Genomic DNA, 22819 nt, shown 5'->3' with positions numbered 1-22819 from the left:
TTTTGTGCGCAATAATATACCACCGTGTTTGCAATAAAATTATCTTTATTTAGCTATGTGAGTCAACTTGTATATATGCGATAATAGTGAACGAAAAGAGGCAGACAACTCAGCTGCTGCATATTCTTAATGGCTTTTACTTTCTAGTAGACCAAAATTCGTTAGATATGCAAGATATTTGTATAACACTTTATATTTCGTAAAAAATAACTTTTATTCGGTAAGCAGATAGGTGAAGGTCGTCCCTAATATGGATCTTAGACAATTAAAAAGTGAGTTTACGGACATTCTACCCTAATACTGTACATTCATGGATTAATTATAATTATCTAAATTATAATTGAGTGAATGTTATTGGAACGCAAATTATTCCAAAAAAGAGAAAAAAAAGGAAGTAATTCAAATTATATTTTAAACAATACCTACACATTATTGTCTAAATTTTATGACATTGTTTTGATTCTAAAATTTCATGCTTATATTAACCGGAAACAATTCTCACGCAATATAAAAGTTACATAATATATGAAAGTGACAAATTTTTGTCAACCTAAAATAAAAATTTGTAGTTTATGATACAAAAGAAATTCTGCAGTAGTTATAGTATATTTACAGTCATGAGTATATTTACACTCCTTGCAACACGAGTAAGTGTCGACTCGAATGTAAACAAACTCGAGTCAAATTTGTATTAATTCAAGTACGAGATATTCATTTGAATCACTCGAGCAAAAACATCTCCCTAGTTGCATTAATAAGTTAGAGTCCACAAGTCACGAAAATCCAACTTATTCGAAAATCCAGGGAATTTGATACAACCTCTCAGAAACTATGCATTCTATCATTAAATGTACTCGATTTTTACAATTTTCGGTCAAACAATTTGGCACCCACAAAATGATTCTTAACTTTTTGAAATTTTCTGTAGTGGTTATATTGAATCGATAAAATGACAAACAAAATAATTAAGGAATGGTCTACTATCTTCCATCGAATCGCTCGAAATCCCAAATGAAACTCTATATTTGGAAGAGTTTTTCTATGGAATCTTGAAAACTATTAATTTTGTCGACAAATGAACTATATTTTTTTGGTTTCTTTATATATTTCAAAACTGAGACAAAAAAATAAAATTGAATTTCTTCGTACTTTTTTAAAAGTGTCGTTAAAATCTCGATTGATTCGAATAAAAATCATTGGCTAATCATTTTCCAAATAATTCCCAGTTATTAATTATTCCCTGATAATTTCAAAGTTTCCCGGTTTGTGACCACTCTGGTTGCATAAGTAATGCAAGATCTGCCAGGAGAGCGTGGTGAGAAGTAAATAATGCCTTACACAATTATTTATTTAGTCGCAGTTCTCGAGCCTAATTATTAAAAATAAAATGCATAATGCGATTTTAATATACGATCAAATAATTCATTCATTAAAAACAAATAATCGCATCTAACCTTCAAAAGGTTATAAAAATGCTACAAGAAAACAATGTGATTTGAAATTCATTTATATCGTGACGTTATTATTATTATTAAACAGTAAATAAAATCGTGAACTCACAATTAAGACAAATCGTCTTCTTCATTATATAGACGTTGTTGGCAAAAATGTTTCTTTAATTCCTAGTACCATAGTCTAAGAGCCCATGGCAAGTTCATTTCCGTCAGAGAACACTTTAGATGAAGTGAATAAATAAGAGTAAACATACCTTAAAAAATAATAGTAGTAAATACTAATATTTTATAAGGTGCAAGGTTTCCGGTATCGACTACTGTTTCCTTTTCTTTCTTTTCTTACTATTAAATTTGTTCTTGTAAATTGAGTACATGCATTTTTTACACCCAAACATTAGAAAGTGCAGGACGAAATACCAGTAATATAAAGAATGCCATTAAATTAAACGTTTCTTTAATGTAGTGCGGAAATGTCCGAAAAAAGTAAGGAAGACTATTTTAAATAATAAGCAAATAATTGGCATCCCTTAGCCATAGATCATACATAGATATATCGGGCAACTCGTCCATACAATGGGAAAGAAGCAAAACAAAAAAATCGTCTGTTTAACGAATGGGCAAATAGTTACAGGGATATAGAACATCGTTTATTCGTACACGAGGGATAATATGTCGGACAAGTTCTTAAATAAAATTTGCCCTTCAATCGCAGAGTCAACAAAATTTACATGTCTTAGGGTTATTTAAGGTAATTAGGACACAGAAATTATTAAAATTAGTTAATTAATAAAGATTAAATGAGTACTTTTTGACATTTCTCCAAAATCTTTTCAAAATAAAATCTTTTTTAGTTGGAATTTAGGTGAGATCTCTAAAACAACTCACTCGAGCGCTAACTGCACCGAATTTTGCACTTCATGGGTCTCGAATTTGGATAAAAATTATTTTTTTGAGGATTATGTATCAAAATATTAAAAAATCGAGTGAATTTGACGATTGGGCGTGTAGTTTTTGAGATGCCGTCTAAAATTAGACGAGAATATGATTTATGATCTATTTTATGATTCCGAGATATCCGGAAATCTCGGATAAGACAACCACGGATTCAGTGTCAGTACGAAACGAAACAAATGCTCATGAAAAATGCGTATTGCACTCTTCAAAAATTTTCTGTATCTGCGCTTAAGTATATTTCACGAGCTCTTGAACTATCAATTGTTTTTAGATATAAATGTATTTTTATTGGCAATTAAAAAATTTTTAATTAATATTATAGTTTCTTTCCTAATATTTATTAATAATTTCCTAGCCGTCAATTGTATTTTGTTCAAAAAAGCGACAATAATAAAATTTTTTATTACCGATGCTTCAGGTTATAGAAAGTTAGTCAATTTATTGAAAAGTACTAAAATTCTTTATGAATATAATAATAATTTTCTTACCTTTGTGTGTAAAAATGCTAAACTTTTATTGACATTTTCAATTTTATGTACTCGCATTTTTCCATTGTTTGGTTTGGCAAGTTTTTCACCGGATATTATTTCAAGTAATTTTAATAGTTTCTTTCCATCGGCCAAATCGGTGAACAAATCGTCCACTTCCATTCGAGCCTGAAATAAAAATAATTCAAAATTAGTAATGCGATAATAATGTTTGAATAGGATTTTCGGGAATACAATGCTTTGCAACCTTGAGAAAAATTGTTGTGCTATTAAAGAAAAATTTTGTATTTGCATTATTAAGGAAGTTTTTCTAAGTTGAGTGATTGAAATTAGAGATACAAAACCGATGTGTTCACTTACTTTCATATTTTGAAGAATATTTTTATAATTTTGACTCTGTTGAAAATACTGTATTTATTATATTTTTTTTATTATACAGTTTTTATAAGCCTTAATCCTAGAGAAATACTTTTCGATTGTAATTATCAAAGTAGACTAAAATTGCTACAAATAAAGACCATAAACTAAATGCTTTTCGAAATAAAAATTTTCAAAATTTATCGTTTAAATTTTTAATAAGAAATGTAAAGTATGTCGCCTAATCTAGATAAGGAGAGCAATTAGTTCAGTTATCGATTTTGTAGCCATTTTTTCTTCGGCGTTTAAAAGCGTTTATCTCGAAGTGATATCGAGCTTCTATTGTTGAATCGACCCATTCCAAGAGGGCAAAATATTACTTACTTTTAAGATAGAGTAGAATTTCAGCCGACAATACCGTAGAACAACCAAATATTAAAGAAAAATTTTTAGATCAAAAAATAATTTAAAAAAAAGGTAAGATAGGTTTTTTGTATAAATAAAAATAATAATGGATAGGTCCTCAACCTAGGAGTTGGTAACTTTTGAGAATATTTCAATCGAGGATCGAGGTAGAAAATTTGAATTATTTATTGGGCCAACATAAACTCGAAACAATTCTAACGCAAAGACAAAACTTTCATGTGTATGACTGGATTATTAAAGCGTCTTTTCAGTTTAAACGAGATCGATTTTTTTCATATTTGTATAGGAAATCCATCCTGTAAGCAGCAACTAATTTTTAAACATAATTTTACCGTCAAAAATAGGTAGTAAAGCTTGCGTGACCGGTTTGTTAGTTAATCGGTCTCTAAACTTTTCCCACTTTCGTGTAAATAAAAGTGTAAGCAGCAACAAATTCTGCCAATTTTACAGACCTTATTATTTATGTATTTAGAATCAAAAAATTAAGGTGCAAAATTTGTGTTATTTTTGAAATTATAAATAATATCACCTTTCGGAACAGGAAATAGCTTACGAGGAATTATTTGGCTTATTATAAAAAAAATTAAAACTCGATTTCTTCGAAATGTGATGTTACAAAACGTTTCACACGTTTCTGAAAAAACTATTTGACTTATCGACTTAACTCTTTTTGCAACTTTTTTTTTAAATAGTTTAAAATAGCTAAAATCAGTCTCTAATTAGCAAAAAAAATAATTTTTATTCTAGTGCCATTTTTATATCAATTATTGATATAAAAATTCGTTTATTATCACAAAAGTATGTGCAATTTTTTTTTTAAATAATGATTAATTTTGACATTTAGGACTAGAAGACGATATTACCAACATTTTTGTTTGGTTAAAGTCACTGAAGGTCAACGTGTTGTAAACATATGTTTTTAGCAAAAAAAAAAAATTTCTACTATATAGTACTTGAATAATATTGTGTAATTTTTTTTGCCATAAATAATAAAGTTTTTCCAAAAATATAATCCAAAATACATTTTTTTCTAAAAACTGAATTATTACTACACCTGTACCGAACGGTGTGTATAAATCAATTTGATAATAAATCAAGATAAACTTTTTGAATAATCCAAACATTTAAAAATAATATTCTAATTATGAATGGAATACAATTATGTTTCTAAATCATATTAAACTGTTTACAGTAATTCTCTTGAAATTACCGTATTTTTATGTGAAACTGCTGTCAGAGTCAGACACAATATAAATGTAGCGACACTTTCTTTTCAGATATTAGTAGGTAAGGTATGGTATGGTATGGTATATTACTATATGTAGTGATTATTATTAAATTCAAGTTATGTATTATGAAAGCAGTCAACCTCACAGACAAAATCAAATACATTATGCTTATAAATTTCACAGTTAAAATACCATTTGTATCAGGTGTTTCAAAATTTAATAAATAGTATATTTTCTTCGATAAAAATGCTTCAAGGAAAAAATTTGATGTGTATAGGCGCATATCTTATGCATACATTAAACTTGGCCTAAGTTTTCAAGCTTAATGAAAATCTCTTCATGACATTAGACTTTTCAATAAAAGTTGGATTTTTTACTTTATTATATTATAAATATAATAAAGTATTGCGATCGAAAAAAAATCGATATCGTGGTTACAAAGGAAATACACGTTTTGAGGGTCCCTGATTCCAAAAAAGTGATTTTTAAAAAATTTTGCGTCCGTCGGTATGTCTCTAACCAAGCTGGAGCCTTCAATTTTCAACCGATTTTTCTCAAAATCGGTACATAGGTTCAGTTTGGTCATAATTCCAGACGATTTTTTCATTTTTTCCCTACACATTTTTTCAATGGTACTACAAAACAGGATTTTTGGGATTTTCTCAAAAACGGCTCTAACGATTTCGATTAAACTTGGCAAAAGGCTAAACTTTAACGTGTTCCTAGGATTGGTATAAGGATCCACATATACGGGAAAATTCGAGAAGGCCCACACCCTAGGGAAAACCTATCCAAATACAGGAAAATGGGATTTTCTAGGGAGAGGCTGAGGGGACAGCAGTAAAACTTCATATCAGGGTTTATATCAACTAGGTCCTAGGTTTGATATAACTCCCCTCTGAGACCCCTCCTCCTGGAGCAGTGGAGGAGATGAAATCGTCAAAAGTGGTCAAATCAACCCTAACCAAAATTGATCAAATATTATTTAAAATGTCTTTTTAAGTACCTTTTGTAGCTTGGTAACTTTTGCTTAACCTCACCCTTACCAAACTACATCCTTCTAAATATTAAATTAAATCCATAAAATACCTAAGCCTATTCCTCATTACTTGTTTTTAAATAATTCTTACAATTGGCTGCTATAATATAATAAGGTCTTGTCCGATGTTTCGGACCGTTTATTTCTATTAAGGTTTTTTTCTTTTAATTACTGTCTAAACTATTCGGTTTACAAAAAATTTTTTATAATAAACAACTTTCTAACTTAAAGTGTTCGCCTAATGTTTGCCAGTTATGAATCTTATTAATTTATGCCCATATACTTCTAGTTTTTTTCAGCAAATATCATCCTTCAAAAATCATTGTCAAGGCATCAGCATCGGTAAGGATGAAATTTTCTTTTGTCACGGAAAATTTTGATTTGTGGATACATGATTTTTAACTTATTTTCAACATATTGACACCACTTTTAGATTTGCATCCACGAGTGTGTGCGTTTGTCGTCCAAATTTTTCCGTTAATGATTTTTCTCTTCAAAGAAAGCTAATAATTATCTCGTATTTGCGCCAATAGCGTTCCGTTACAACACCAAAATGTGTTGAAAAGTCTGCTAAATAGACGCACAGAAATTGAGGGGGGCGTATTTAATCTCTAAGCTACTCAGGTCTGTTCCAATATGCTAATTTCTATTGCAGTGTGTTTGGAGAAAATTTTTTCATCAACCGGGAAGTTAAATATATGAACCATAAGGGTCGCTTTTACATGAAAAACTTGCTTCAATTTTTATCCGTTTAAAAAAATATAAGGGTGGAATGTATTACTCTACCGGCCTCTTATAATCAATGTAAACTAAATTTTGAGATACTCGATAAAACATACTTATGGATAATGCAGCCTGAACATATGATAAATTACTTATAATTTTTGTGATCAAGTACCGGTTCACGACTTTCATTATTAAATAACAGAAATTATTATTTTCATTGTAAATATAAAAAAAAAAATAAAAACCGGGTGTAAATATGTACATTACCTCTATGCATAAACTAAAATAAGTTCATATCGAAATCAGTTACATATTGGCCTATATGTATCTTTAACGCACATTCGTTTGAGTGAATTTACGAACTTAAGTACCCTAGGATATTATTAAGGGGTTGGTTACACCCAGTTAAAATTTTGAAGGAGTTATACCTGATTTTTTTTTCACAACTCAATGGAAATAAAAAAACAATTTTAAATAAGTGCGTTGAACGCGTTTAAAATCAATCTCGAATTATACTTGGCGTGATATCAGCTTCACATCCCTCTAATGTAAAATTCAATGTAATTATGAATATTAGGCACTTGTTCTAAAATTTTTGCCTCAATCGACGTTCGTTATCGAGCCAAAACCTCGGGTGAAATCAATTTTCGGATAACATCAAAACTACGAAAATACCAAAGATTTAAATGTACAAATAGAAAGAGACGAAAATTACACGCGGTGACGTCATAACTTGCGACTGCCATAGAATTACACATCAAAAATTGTTTTGAAAGAAAAAGAATTTAGGTTCAGAAAGAACAAAAGCACAAATGAATATAAAATACTCTCATAAATCAGCAGTTGACAAGGAATTACAGCCTAGTCTTAGATTTTTTGTTTAGGTTCTCTAATAAAATATGTATGAAGGTAATTTTTCTTACTTTTTTTAATATCTCTCAATTAATATGGGTTTTAAAATTATAAAACTTTTTGTTTTTGAATTTCTCGAAACAAGTCCTTTCATTTGAATCTTTGCCGTTGTTCCCTGAAAACAATAACTTCTTTGGCAGGAAGTTAAAAGTTTATAGGAGAAATTAAAGGAAATTTCATGACCGAAAAAACCCAGTTAAAACGTTTCCAATAGTTTCTGGAAAACTAGCATAGATAAAAAATATCCCGTCAAACGGACCTTACAGAGTGCGCTAACTTTTATGTCGGTATGTAAACAGTTTGTCAACCGAATGAGTGGATTAGACATGATTTTGAAACATTATTTCAGAACAATTTTAGCCATAAATCATGGGAGAATATAAGATCGTCAACATTCCAAAGCGTTCTAATGAACTGGTTGAAGCGGTCATAGAGAGCGTTTTCCAGAACCCAAATGTGTCGTTTTGTCACCAAACAGTCGCTGGAATGGTTGACACTGAATTTGATTTTTAGAAGCAAATTTTGATTACCAGCGAGGTTCATTTCACACTCTATGGCGGCCTTAATGAGCATAATTGTCGCATTTGAGGAACGGAGAATCCTTACGAAATCTATGCAACGTTATTATATGCCTAAAAAAGTGACTATTTGGACCAAAACGCAGCAAAAAGGGCATATTTTGTTTTGGCCATGGTTGTTTCCATGGTAACGATACACTACTTAAATTATGGAATTGTATGGATGCATATATAATTGTATGGATTGCATTTATTGAAAATTTAATATTATGTTCTCACATATTTAATTAAATAAATAATTATGATAATTTACATTTGAAAAATAATATTTGAGCAATTTGATTTCTTATTTTCACAATTTTTAATGCAATAAGTTTAATTAATTAGTGTTTTATTAATTAGCGCTGGCATCGATTTTATTGTCCCTACCATGACTACGCACACAACGAATAAAAATGTTGATACTGTATATAGAAGTAAGCACAGTTAATAAACTATATTTTTACAACTAAAAATATTATTAATCATAATATTTTATTATTTGCTTGTACAAATTGTAGATTTGCGTAAAATTGTATTCTTTAATTGATTAAAACGTCATCATCAATTTTATTAATAAATAAATTATTATTATTATTTAACATAACTCAACTGGTTAAATCAACATTGTATTTAACGAACAGAGAAGCATATTTCAAATGAACTTTAACTTTAACATTACAATTACTACAATTGTTTAAATATTTACTAACGTAATAAGTGTGGTCATTGGTCATTGTTTGTTCAGTCACTGTGTATGCAAATTATGGTCATGGACCGTAGTACCGTAGTTCCTTGTTTTACATAGGCATGACGTATAAAATAAAGTATAGTTTAAAACAAGTGAAAACAGACAATTGATTGAGTTTATTGTTGAAAAACCATGCATAAAAAGTGTTGTTTACGCAAACGTTTGTTTGTACAGTACAGAAAGATAGTCACTCTTACACACAAAGTAATAAGAGTATCTTTCTTTTCATTTTTTCAGTATACATTGTAACACATGCATTCATACAAAGCATGTATACTTGATACAATACAACACACGTATACATAAAATATTTGTTCTAAACTAATTAGCACCCTCATGGATAAACAGCGATGTTTACGAAAAAATGTTTTAAACAAGCGAACAACCGGAAATTGATTTTATAAACACCTTTAGCAAAATTTTGTTTATAACATCAAAACTTTAAAGCGTTACAAACTTGGTACTAAACTTAGTCATCAACACCTTAATTAAATGACGCAATGTTACCTCGACTAGTTAAAAGTTAAAGGGTATGAGTTTTCTCCTGGAGATGTATTACATTCACATTGAATTGATTAAATAAATTTAATTATTTTTATGTGTAGTACATAAAATTTTACAAAATAAAATATATTATATTTAACAAAAATTATAAATAATTTGACCTAGATAAGCCATCATCAGCAACAGGTCGTGGTGAAATGTTAAGTGCATTTACCCGACCAATTATACCCACTAAATGTACGAGTTTGTTTGTGTTGTTATTATTATATAAGCGACCAAACAACTTGAATTAATTAAAATATTTTAAATTCGCATATTTTTATAATATAATATTTATACGTTAATGTTGATACAGTGTATAAAAAGTTTGACCAATATTGAAGGTGGATGACATTTATATAATAAAGGATGTTTTTTTGGAAGTTCACACGGCGGCGGATTTACGTTGAGTGCGTCCCTAGGTAAACAAAAATTAATTCAATGCAGCATTCACTTTGTCTGCTATGGTATTTTCAAGTGGAGATTTTTCTGAAATAACTTCTTCCGAATCTACAATATAAACTCATTGTACAAATCAATTCCGAAAAAGCATCAGATGTGTTTAGAATAACATGCAAGTAATTCATATATACCATTCTCCTTCGAATCCGAGGGGGTATTTTCCTCAGTAGTAGAAGAAGTAGTCTCGTTTGGTGTTTTGTGGAAAAAAGTGTCTAGTTTTCTTTGTTTTGCTATCGCTTCTTTTTCCTTTTGAGACTTTTCAGAAGCTCGTTTTATGTATTCAGATCCATACAATTTTTTTCAACAATCACTCATTTTTATGCGAGATAGATGATGTAAGCTTACTAGCTTGGGAAAATATGCAACTGTATTGTTATAGCTTTTAGTATTGACAGTTTTATTAATTCACCGCAAATTTTTCCGAGAAGAATAAAAATATTGTTGAAAATATTGTGGAATTTGATAAAAATATTGTTATACTATAAAGAGTAACTTCCCAAATTACAAAAATCGTTTCCATTTTGAGATTGAGTGATAATTTTTCGAGATACCGCTTAAAATTCTTTACAAAACGCTGTTGTTCTGGATCGATTCTTGAGATATCTCAAAAAATTCTCATTTAATTGTTTTGACCAAAGAGATAAGAACCCGAAAAATATTTCATTTAGTATCTATAGTGTTGGAGGTATCGTCTATTACTTCTTTTACGATTCGAAAAGGCAAGGAGCTTTAAGTGATGTATTTTGGAGTCATACCCCACCTACATTTAAAATTTCCTTCGAATTATATGATTTTGCTATAGAAAAATTTAGAAGAAATTATATTTTCCTCTATATATTCCGAGCTGTTGAGAGTATAAAAATTAATTTGTTTAGATTTGTAAACGTTTCGCCAGTTTTGTATTTTAAGTAAAGGAGGTTTCAAATCTAATGAAAAAGGGCACACATTGCATCTTTCAAAAATATGAATATTTTTTACTTTACAAGAAAATATAAAGCAGAGCATTCATTAAAGATATTCTTTTGATGTTATGCGAATGATGTCATTTCGTGTCAATGCCGGTCGTGGCGACCCTGATGATGATATCATCTCTAGTAGTAGTAGTTTATTTTATTTATTTATGTAATTTATTTTTTTAGACTATTATGGTGTTCAAACTATTAAATAGATTTATAATTTTTTAATTTAAAAATAAACATTTGTTAATCATGTAAACTAAAAAAATAATAATCATTCAATTTTAATTTGATCATCAATAATACAAAGTTGCAAATATATCACATGAACAAAGTTTTCTTATAATAACGTTAAGGATATATGCAAGGATTGAATAATACTAAGAGTTTCAATAAAACTTTATAAATACATTTTTTGATTAACAAAGTTTCCAATAATCACAAAAAATTTCTAGGTGATCGGACTTTTTATTATTATTTTATCGTTCAAAGTTGACTGAAAAAATAATGAATCATATACGTTATCCTTTTCAATTGGATGTTTCTATATCAAAAAATCTAGAGAGTGTGATAAAAAATTACCTACAAAATTTAGACAATCTTGTAGTTTATAATAATACCATAAAAATATAAGGTTGTGGGTGATATAAAAACAAAATTTTAATTTAATTATGAGTTCATCGAAGATCCATCATTTGATGAACAGAGACGGCTATAGTTGGAGTATTGATGATTGAAGAGCGATATCTATATTATCAAATTTATAAGCTTCACTTGCACACAATATATTATATATTTTTGTGGTTGCGTAGTATTGAAAAGCTAAAAATAACTCATTACTTGACTAAAAAGCATGTATTTTTAACAACTTTGTAGGGAAATAAACACCTTAATTGCATTTTCTGATTATTACGACATAATGGTACCATTTAGTTTGGTAATCTTCGAAACTAGACATTAAGAAGTCCGAAGGAGGGGGTACAGCGGTTTATTGTCTGGTGTTAATTCAAGAAAGAAATCATCGCATGGATCGAAAAAATATGGCTAATATTTCTGTGGTTATCGATACACAAAAATTTAAATATTTTTTATATTTCAAAGCGAGCAGAGACGGATTAAGAAATTTTGCATAAGTAGGCCGTTAAAAAAATTAAATCTGATCGAAATGCATTGTACCTTATTTAAATATGCCCTTTTACTTTGCTTGACTTGTAACTCGTCGATATAAAAGGCCGATTATCCCCATTTTTCTCCTACTTTCATTTGAAATTTTATTTTAAATTCGAAGTTTTTCTTTTGGTTTAGCTGTAATCACACTTACCAATTTTAAAGAAATTGAAAATTGAAAGCTTTACCAAAGGTGGCAATATTATAAAAATTTTGGAATCCTCTGTATCCATTTATAGTAATTATCCGTATCTGAAGATAGTTTAAGACAATTTCTTAGAAAGATTTATTTCGAAAAAATGAGTTATAGCTGTTACTTGATTGAATCCGTCTAGATTGTATTTGTTTGTAGTTATGTTTAAACAAAATTCAATTAATTTTTAAAAGAATTGTTATATAATAATCGTAAAAATATAATTAGAAAATGTATTGAAAAGTCGTTAATATAAAATTTTATTATATTATGTAAATTTATAGAAAAAATATATTAATTTTATCATATTAAATGGAAAATTGAAACATGAATGCATTAACATGTAAACAAGTCTCGTAGTTAAACTTGAAAATTTAACTTTCATTTTCAAATGCTTGTTAATTGATAATAATTCTGTATAAAGTGCATAAAATTGGATTTTTTATGATGACTGTGATGTTTGCGAAATAAATAATAATTATAGTAGTGGTTGTCCTCGAAGGGAAGCCCAAATACGAAAATCTAAAGATCTAGTTCATTGACTTTTAAACCAATATTTTTTAAAGAAATTGTCTGAGATCGATTCGAGAAATCACTTTTTCCCAGACGCTTGGACCTTATACCAAAAACTATACATCCAATCATCATATCAACTAAATTATAGTATTCTTGCGGCCAAAAGTAATTAATATAATAACTTTTATCGAAATAGAAATTTAAAAAAAAGAGGAAAAATTGAAAATTTAAAAAAAATTGTGTTCCAGAATTTGATAGAACTTGGTATATCCAGTAATTTTGACCCAAATAAAATACAAAAATCCTTTGACAATTGATCGATTATTTTCTACGATATCGTCCGAAATTTTTTATTTTATGGAGGTTTTCGGTAATATGTTGAGAATTACTCATCTAATCGACAAATAAATGTGATGTTTTTGCTTTTTGGGTCTTCTTTATCGTATACTTTCAAAAGGCAGAACCATCCATACAGCAAAACTTACAAATATATCGAAAAATAGAATGAAGTAAAAATATTTTATTACCTTTTGAAGAAACGAGTTCATCCATTTTGTGAATGTTTTCTTTTGTATATGTAAACGTTCTTCTTGTAAGGCTCGAATACGGCCCTGTTCAAATTTATGTACGTCGTCACGTTGCGTCATGTTGGAGCGATAGTATGTGGTCCTAATTGCACCATACTGCACAGACGGCTCGAATCTAGCACCTGAAACAAAAATTAAAAAAAATAAGTAAATTTATTGGTGAAACTCATTTCATTTAAATGAAGAGTTTGAAACAATTCTCGTTATCTTTAAAACATATTACAAAGTTACCTCTGTTAAAGTTTTTTATTTGGAGGTCACAATAGATTTTTTTTGAAAGTTTAGAAAGTTAGACTATAATTGAATTGTAGATACCGTTGATTCTTATACGGGTTTTAGTTTTCTATTAAGGACGTTCCTCGGGAAGGGCGAAAAAAATCTCCTATCTTTGGAAAATTGTGTGTTATTAATGCTCTTTATAAGCAGGTGAATTTTTTAATATCCTTTACCGTGTTAAATTTATAGATTTGGGCTGTTAAAGTTTGCGTTGAGTTGTTAAAAGCATAATTTTCTTAAGAAAAATTTGGAAAACCAATATTTATTAGTCAAAAGCATGGCAAATATTTTCTTAAAAAGAAAATTATAGCAAGCGACTCCTTTTTTCATAAAATACATTTAAAGTGATGAAATTAAGCATTTGTGTGTTATTTCTTTCAATAAGTCATTTTCTCTCAATTTTTTGGCATCAATATTTCAAAAACTATGTAAATATCGAAGTTCTAACAGAATTTATAAATAAAATTCAAAATAAAGCTTTCAAGTATGATCATATAGATTATCTTTTTGAGGAAACTACCATAAATATAAAAATTAAAGTTTATTTGAACAGATGTACTTAATATTCATTGTTTTGAAGCATCGTCAAGGACTTTTGGAAATTCACTCTTTCCTACTTCAACAACTTCTAAAAGTTATTTACCTACAAAAATTATTTTAACATCATGAATTTCAAATAATCTTCGTGAGTAGAATAACAAGAATTTGGTAATTCTTGTAAATCATGATCAAAGAGATAAAAAGAAACATGTACAAAAGTTCATGAAATGTGTTAATTGATCGATTTCCGGTTATTTGTCTGTCCACCGTCTGTTGATATATCACGATAAATCTTTCATTATAAGTCTAATGTTTTAACATTTTTGCACTACATAATTAGTATATTTGGAATTATCTCAAGATATACTCTCATACGCAGATTAACATGCTTCAAACATTATTTCATTCTTTTTGTTAGAGGCATATCGTGTTTCGTTTCGATAAAATGTTATTTGTAATTTTATAAGAAACAATATGATAATTTAAATTTTTCCTAAATTTCAGGCTAAGGCTAGCATCTATTATTTGAAAAGTTAAGTATCTTGAAGTCACGTTTATGCTTTCAAAACGCCAATAACTAGTATTGCGACTTTTCCTTTCGTTTTAGAAAAATGAAGTGATTTATTTGCAAGATATTTTTTTGCTATTAAAAAGGTTAGGTTCGTTAATCGTTCGACAAAATTAAACCTTTTCAATTAGGGCTAAAAGGAGAGGTAAATAGCAATTGTTGGAATTACTAATTAGTAAAATTGAAATAATTCATAATAAGCAAGAAGAAGACTAAATTTTACGACAACTTATTATGATAAATAATATTAAGATAAGTCTTCGTTAATGATAGTATTTATAATTTTAGATTTTCTAAAGTGACAATTTTATTTTTAAATATGGTTAAGAGTGATTTCACTAAGTTTGCGTAGCTCCTGCGTTTTTATTCAAGAAATTATTTATATGATGTCATAATTATAGAGTGAAGTGAGTACCTATCATTCAAGTAGTATAGTTTAAACAAAAGTTGAACGACTTATTTAAAAAAAAAATACATCTGATAGTTTACGAATAAATTAGGCACTTTTTACAATCTTTTATTTAACTTGTTATGCATGTAAAACTATATGGTTGTTCGGGTGGAATCTTGCAACTTAATTTTGAAGCTGTTATCTTCAACGATTGAGCTGAAGTTTGCATGTTTTCCTTCGATTGCGCGTTTAGGATCTAAATTGACTATTAAAGCAACTCGAAAAACTAGGTCCAATCTGATGTTAGAACATGATATTCCCATCAAACTCTTCAACTTTTGTTACAGTTATTTTTTGAAAAAAAATAACTGGTTAAATAAAATTGGTTAAAACGAGCTTTTCATAATAGATTAAATGGACTTTTGTATATATAAAAAAAATAGGCTTCATTTGTATTTTTTAACCCCCGAACTAAAAACGGTTATAAGTTTGACCGTTATCTATGTATGCCTGTTTGTCTGTCTGTTGCATGGTAGCCCCTGGATGAACCAACTTTGTTTCATTTAAAAGATAATTTAATGGAGAATAATCTTAGATAAGCTTCAAGAGCGAGTTTATGGTTCCGTATCGGAATTTCACTTGTTGAAGGTTTTTTCAAAAAGATTTCAGAAAGAGAACCGGTATATTAATAACTCTATCACATGTTCACCTTTATAGTGATGTCCATTTTACTATTTCAAAATAAATAATAATTTAGGAATTTTATAAAAGTAAAACTTGTCCAATTTACTTACTACTTGTCATCTGATATTGTAAAAAAAACCAAATAAATAAATAATTAATTTAAATAGATGATAATATGTTTTACGTGTCACATGATACATGAATTATTTATTGTAAACAAATGGTTTAACAATTTTGAAGGTGAACTTGAACAAATTTTTAATAATAGAAGAACTGTAAAATTGTAATTCATAAAGAGTATTGTTACGATACAAAGCGGCAGCAGCGGTCATTTTACGAATTCTAAAACAATAAAAATTGTAATAAAAAAAATGTTTTTAAAATTTTATATTTACCTAACACGATAATATGTAATCTATTCATAACAAAATATGCAAAATTGAATTAAAATTAGGGAGATTTTATTGTAATAATAATTCTTTTAAACGCCGCGCCGATAAGAAATAATGTATGATAGAAATAAAATTAACAATTTGTAAAGCATCGGTCAATTCTGAAAATTTTTTCTATGCAATCGAGTTATTGGTGAAAAATTTTTTTTTATCCCAAAAGGCAAGATCATAATAAAGTTTGTATAACAGTATTTTACAATAATTGAAAAGTTTTAAATCTTTACCGAAAAAGACTGTTAAAAACCGATGACCTAATAATTTTAGTACTCAATAGGGCTATCCACCAAGTATTGCGGGTTATGCCAATCAGTATGGGCCATACTGCATTAACTCGCCCGCCATATTTATTGCTAATGTTGCTATTCCCTCAATGGTCACGCCGATACTGACATAATTATATCCACAAAAAATTTCTTACCGCCTAGGTCATCATTTGGCTCTTGGATCCCTAGATCTTGGACCCCTCTTGTTAAACATAAGAGATATAACAAAAGTTTGTAAATGTAAAAAATCTTCTTTAAAAAAAAATAATAAAAACTATTGTTTGAAACATTTTTTCGCAAACATCATTATTACCCATGACGGGGTTAATTATGTCAGAACATAAGCGGGCCGTTTTAATCCATCCCCTTTGACCTTTAAGGTCAAGATTCAGGTAAAATTAAAGATTATCGTTAGATGGCCCCCATCTATGTACGATAACTTTTTTGAGATCTTTTTATTATTGAGAGCTTTCCTGGAGAAATATTTAGGTAGATAGATTAAAATGGTCCACCATGTGTATAATAAGTATGTCCGTCATCTGGTTATCACTACATAGTATAAAACAAAGTCGCTTTCGCTGCCCCTATGTCCCTTTGTATGCTTAAATCTTTGAAACTACGTAACGGATTTTGATGCGGTTTTTTTTAATAGATAGAGTGATTCAAGAGGAAGGCTTATATGTATAATAACATCCATTAAATAGTGGAGAAGTACTGCTATTTTTGAGGTTAATAGTTAAAAATGTAAAAAGTAAATAAGTAAAAATGTAGTGTATGAATTTAGATATTCCAAAGATAGCAGGAAATCTTCATGGTATAGGGAAAGGGGGATTGTTTTACTCCAAATTTAACGCGTGCGGGCCACGGGCAGTAATGAATAAATCAAAACTACTGGATCGATTTTAATCACATAGGCTATATATTTTATACCCGTGCGAAGCCAGAGCGGGCCGCTATGTTTTTATATACAACGTTCACAGTTTTTCTGTAGTGTATTTAGTATCAGCATTGCACCCGTGCAAAGCCGCGGCGGGTCGCTAGTTCTAATTATAAACATATTGATAACAGAATAATTTGGAGAATTATATTTCAGTATAATTATAATATTCAGGAAAACCTCTAACTTTATTAAACAGATGGAGTTACAGTAACTCATCTACCTACATACCACATAATTATAATGAATAGATTTGCGAAAATGCATAAAGAAAAAACCAAAGAATTTCGGATGTAAGCAAGTTCCAGTTGAAAGGAGGATAAAGATAATTATAATGAGCAGGAGAACATCCATGCTTATTTATATTTTCAAAAAGGCCAGGATAAAATTAATGTTATAAAAGAAATGAATTTACCGTAACACGGTGTCCTACATACTAAAATCATAACTGTAATGAATATAATTGCACCAATGATTATAATAGTTAATATTCTATTCTGAGCTATTTTTACGACCTTTTAAACCGTTTTCAATTATTTTATAAATGAAAATATAAGCTAGCATTAATGTGCAATAATAAAGAGTTAATAAAATTGTAATTAATAGTTTGTTTATCATAGGATCAAAATTTAAAAATATCTATAATTATTTTATATTAAAATAATAGGCAATGAATTACCTATTGTTTATTTTTTGAAACCATAACTATTTATTACTTTTTAAAGAAATCAAAAAGAACGTTGGGAGTTTTTTTTTACTATAGACAATAAGATGAGTAAACGCGGATTTTTATAAATAAAAAAATCTGACGTGCGTATCACCCAATTTCCTTGCACGCTTATAAACTTGTGAAAATGAATTCAATAATAGTCTAAAGCATAGTGCGGCCAAAATTCGAAAAAAAAGGATTCTAGATAGGGCTTTTTCATCATTAAGTTTGTTACAGGGATCCTCTTGTTGGATATGAAAAACCGTTCACGGTAACGTCTTGTACCCTCATTATCTTCTTTACTTTCAGTCGGAATGTGGCCTTCGCCCAAGCACAACATTATTGTAGATACAAAGGAAAAAGTCATAAACGTGTGAAAGTACTTCGAGTAAAGGAAATCCAACAAAACCAAATGGAATCTGAAGATTACTGAAATTCGTAAAAAAATTTGTGAATATCAATATAAACAGAAAATTTGTGGAAATAGAAATATAAAGTTCTTTTTTGAACAAAAATTCAAGTTGTTAATTAAAACTGTAATGGTTATCACATGATGTTGGATGGTGTCTTTAAACCTAGTGGAGGCTACTGAGAAAAGTATTAGATATTGAATAAAACAAAATTCAGCTGCTACTCTCTGATACTTGAATTTAATAATTTAGTCCAGGGGGGTGGTCGATAAGAAGTAAAAGGGATATATTTGAAATAAGCGACCCCCTCGCAATTAAATTTTGTAGTGAATTTTGAAGCAGGGGCTGATCGATAAGGGGTGAAGGGGGTGAATTTACATACTTGACATAAAATTTGAAATCAGCTACCCAAAAATCCTAAAAAAAATCGAATATAATAAATAATAAGTTATATTTTACTCCAGGGGGTGGCCGATTTTACATAAAATTTGTAATCAGCGACCCCAAAAACCCCTGCGATTTAATTTTGGAGTGAATTACTTAAATTTTCGAATTTTGACAAGGCGCGGTCACACTGTGCAAAGGAGAAATTCCAATTGAAATCTGAAATCGAAAATGTATACCTAAATGACATAAATCCAAAATTTAGTGATACATATGTACAACTACCACGTTGAAACATTCATCGAGAAAGTAAGTAGAAAATCCCGAGTTTTTGAAGGAAGTAAAAATGCAGAAGAGAAAAAATAAAAATTGAAGTTTTTGAAGTAATAAAACTTGCATGAAATTGTGCGTAAAATTGCATGACCCAGACTAAGTACTAAAGCAGAGTTTAATCGTTTTGTGATAACTATCGTGGCGAACAGATCTGTGAAATAATTTATCTTAATATTCAGAGTACAGACATTTCGTTGTATTCACGACTTTAACCTATATTTTTTTTATTAAAATTCCTACATAATTTATATGTTTAAAACAACAAACAACACTTAAATTTATTTATTATCATTAAAACAAACATAAATAAAAATATTAAAATTTAATTATGCATAACGTTAAAAAAATAATCTATTTAATTTTGTTGTGTTTTAATTAATTAGCCTTTTTAAATATTATTATAACACTTCACACAGATTTAGAATGTTTTGTTTTATTTTTTATTTTTTTAATTAATTAATAACTGAACTATTTTATTGAAAATAATAATAAAATTATTAATATTTTTGCGGTAGATAATGTGTGTGAAATATGATGAAGTATCTATTGTAGGTAATTAAAAACTTTTAATTAAAATCAAACATTCATTCAATTAATTGTGAGATTATGAAATACAAACTTCGAATCGACGTTTTTTATAAATAATACAAGGTTTCAAAAAGCAGTGAACCAAGTCAAAAAATTCAGCAATATTTTTCACTTGTTTGTAAACAACTAGAGACCCGATCCGGCTTCGCACGGGTGGAGTATGTAATTCCGGAAAAAATTGTCTGCATGATGGCGAAAGCCTTTTTAAAACCCGTTTCGTTTTTTAGCAAGAATTCCCGGATAAACAGACAAATGCGAAGGACGGCTTTTTATTATACTATGTATAGAATATAATATGTATATAGTTTCATCCGAATGTTCAGCAAAAAATTAATTTTCTTCATTTTTTGTCGTATTTACCTCGAAAATAATAGATTGGCACTATATGGAAGGGCAATGAAAGTAATTACACTATATCAGTTTTATAGCCCCGAGAACGTGATTCTATAAACAAACCCTCGGAGAGCTTTCAATAATTTTTAGCTACTATAACAAGGAAAAACAGCTTTTTTTCTCTTTACAGGATTAAAAGTCCGTGTTAGAGAAGTGTCTTTTGGAAGTCTCATATTTTTTTGCCGCTCTTTTCATAGTTGCATTTCTATTTTGCAGGCGATTCTTTCAGATGATTTTTACTATCAGTAACTAAAGTTTTATTTTATGTCTTTTATCGTTGGAGCACCCTGTATACGATTAAAAACTTGATTTGTGTTATTATAACAATGTTTAGATCGGAAATACCTATTATTAGAGTTTATGCTCATTGATTTTGAGAGTTTAAATAGAAACTTTATAGGTATTATAATACATTGCTTAAATACCTAATAATTATATTATTATTATAGTACGTAGATTTTACATTGTGTAAAAGGAGGTCGGATAACTCAGACACTATTTCCGATTTGTCTGCATATTACAATGTAAACAATTATATGTTATTCATATTATTACAGGGTCTTATCAAACTGAATGGATATATAAGTAAAATTTGGTCTAGGGCTATGAGTAGTATTTGATAGCCATTTCAGATTTGCTGGTTAAGTTGTTGGTCAAGATTGTGTTAACTTTTTACACGACAAAAATTTTCATAGACGAAGGCTTCTATTCTAAACGCTTAGGATTGATAAATAAATATTCATTGAGGATGATGTTCTCTTTAGTAAAATAATCGAACAAAAATTAATGTACGCCACTCAGAAAACCAGAGTTCTTGTATTCCTGCACCTCTGTCAGTTTTGATAAAAGGTTAATAACATTTTTTTTATTCCATTTTAATCTCAATAACACTGTATCTTAGAATAGAAAACTCAAAAATTTCAAATCAGTAGATTTTCTAATCAAATATTTGATCAAAACGATAACCGTCAAATTTGAAGATAATTTTTAGATACGCCCTTATATCCTAACACAACAAATCTTGGAAACTGTAAATTTTAAGGTATCGGAGAAAGACGAATTTTCTTATCTTTTCTTATTAAATCTTCTTGCTTTTCTTATTCACTAATCAAATTAACTCAAAATCGTCCTCAATCAGCAATTTTAAAATTTCCGCACAACAAACATTTCCCAGGCCTCCTGAAAGAGTGGTCTCCGGAGTAGACATAAACTTCTCAAAGTTTTAGCCGTTTTGAAATGATTATCAAATACCACCCCGTACCCCGGTCTAGACCTATATAATTAAAATATCATTAAGTTGAATTTTCGGATTATCGTAAACTTAACACAATGACTTAATTTTGTTGAAATAAAACTTCCGGTTTTTATTAATGTCAAGGTGACTTAAATAATACCTAAGTTATTAACTTTAAAGATTATCTTAATGAAATACCAATACCTGAAATTTTACAGAAACAGGTTTTCCTTCATCTATTTAGAAATGTAAAAAGAATCAAGTGTACAGAGGAGGGATGGATAAGTTAAGAGAAATCAGTTTAAAGTCTTTCAGAAATAAAACCTAGCCAATTAAATGGAGTTCGTAAGAGATAGAAGAATAATTTAAATTAGAAAGTAATAATTTCTCTCAGGATACTAATAATTTTGTCGACATCCAACTCATAAAGGTATAGAGTCGAGTATGACTAAGTCGAGCCAGCTTCGTTCTCGTATATACTTTATTGTCACGGAAAAAAATATTGAATCAAGTCCTTCGCACTTTTACCCCCAGGTTCCAGCCACTGAGACGAAGAAATCATTCGAAATAAGTAACAAAAAAAACTGGTGAATCTTTCGATATTTTATATCTAGCCTTGTTGATAGTCGAATTAAGAAGTCGGGAAATGTTGAAAACATGTCAGGCAGCCCCTATTTCTAAAATTACTTTTCCTACGTGTTTCTTAGATTTTCAGGAACATTCATCGCCCCTTACGTCTGCCATGAATTAAAAAATTATCAGAGTTTCAAGCCTCCAAAATCACTCCAACAAGAAACAGCCAATAAAATGAATACCAATTTGGCCTCCAGAATTGTCTCTATCACGAATCCAGGGTCCAAATTCAAAAATACCACACTCCAGTTCTTTCCTGTCATTTTAGGTCAAAAAACTCACTTTAATGCGAAAATTTAAATTAAAATATTTTGCTTCGAGAATTTCTCCCAGGGGTTTTATTTGATTAATGATTACGAAACATCCCCAAATGTTCAAATGAAAGCAGAGGTTATTGGTGATAAATGTTTCTAAAAGTCTAAAACGAACACGAAAAAAATTTTTTTTTTGAAACTTTACAGTATTTTCCAGCTTAATTATTTAAATATAAACGATTTCATAACCAGAATTCTTTGATATCTCCACAACCAACTACAAACCGCCGTGTTTAGCATGACTTATGCCTATTCAAACAGATTTTTGAAAACACCCCCTGTGACTTTGTAGCGACTTCTAGACACGTTACACATAAGTTTAAAAAATGCTTTTATTATTAATAATTTTCGTGTCGTATTGTACATTTTATAGTCTTGTATCGTGATAGAAGA

General features: G+C 29.1%; 1 protein-coding gene across 4 annotated transcripts in view; it reads right to left on the bottom strand.

The window, feature by feature from the left end:
* The window catches only part of LOC123300752 (spectrin beta chain, non-erythrocytic 1), a 113305-nt gene that overhangs the window by 58857 nt on the left and 31629 nt on the right, over positions 1–22819 (bottom strand). For all 4 annotated transcript variants that reach the window (XM_044883398.1, XM_044883395.1, XM_044883399.1 and 1 more), the window contains exons 2-3: positions 13258–13439; positions 2897–3064 (exon numbers count right to left, since the gene is read on the bottom strand). In XM_044883398.1, the coding sequence (XP_044739333.1) occupies positions 2897–3064; positions 13258–13377 (288 nt within the window). In that variant the 5' untranslated portion in view covers positions 13378–13439. The remainder of the gene's footprint in view (positions 1–2896; positions 3065–13257; positions 13440–22819) is intronic.

This window comes from Chrysoperla carnea, chromosome 5 (genome assembly GCF_905475395.1).
Source record: "Chrysoperla carnea chromosome 5, inChrCarn1.1, whole genome shotgun sequence".
NCBI lineage: Eukaryota > Metazoa > Arthropoda > Insecta > Neuroptera > Chrysopidae > Chrysoperla > Chrysoperla carnea.
This window is presented reverse-complemented; position numbering and strand designations above follow the sequence as displayed.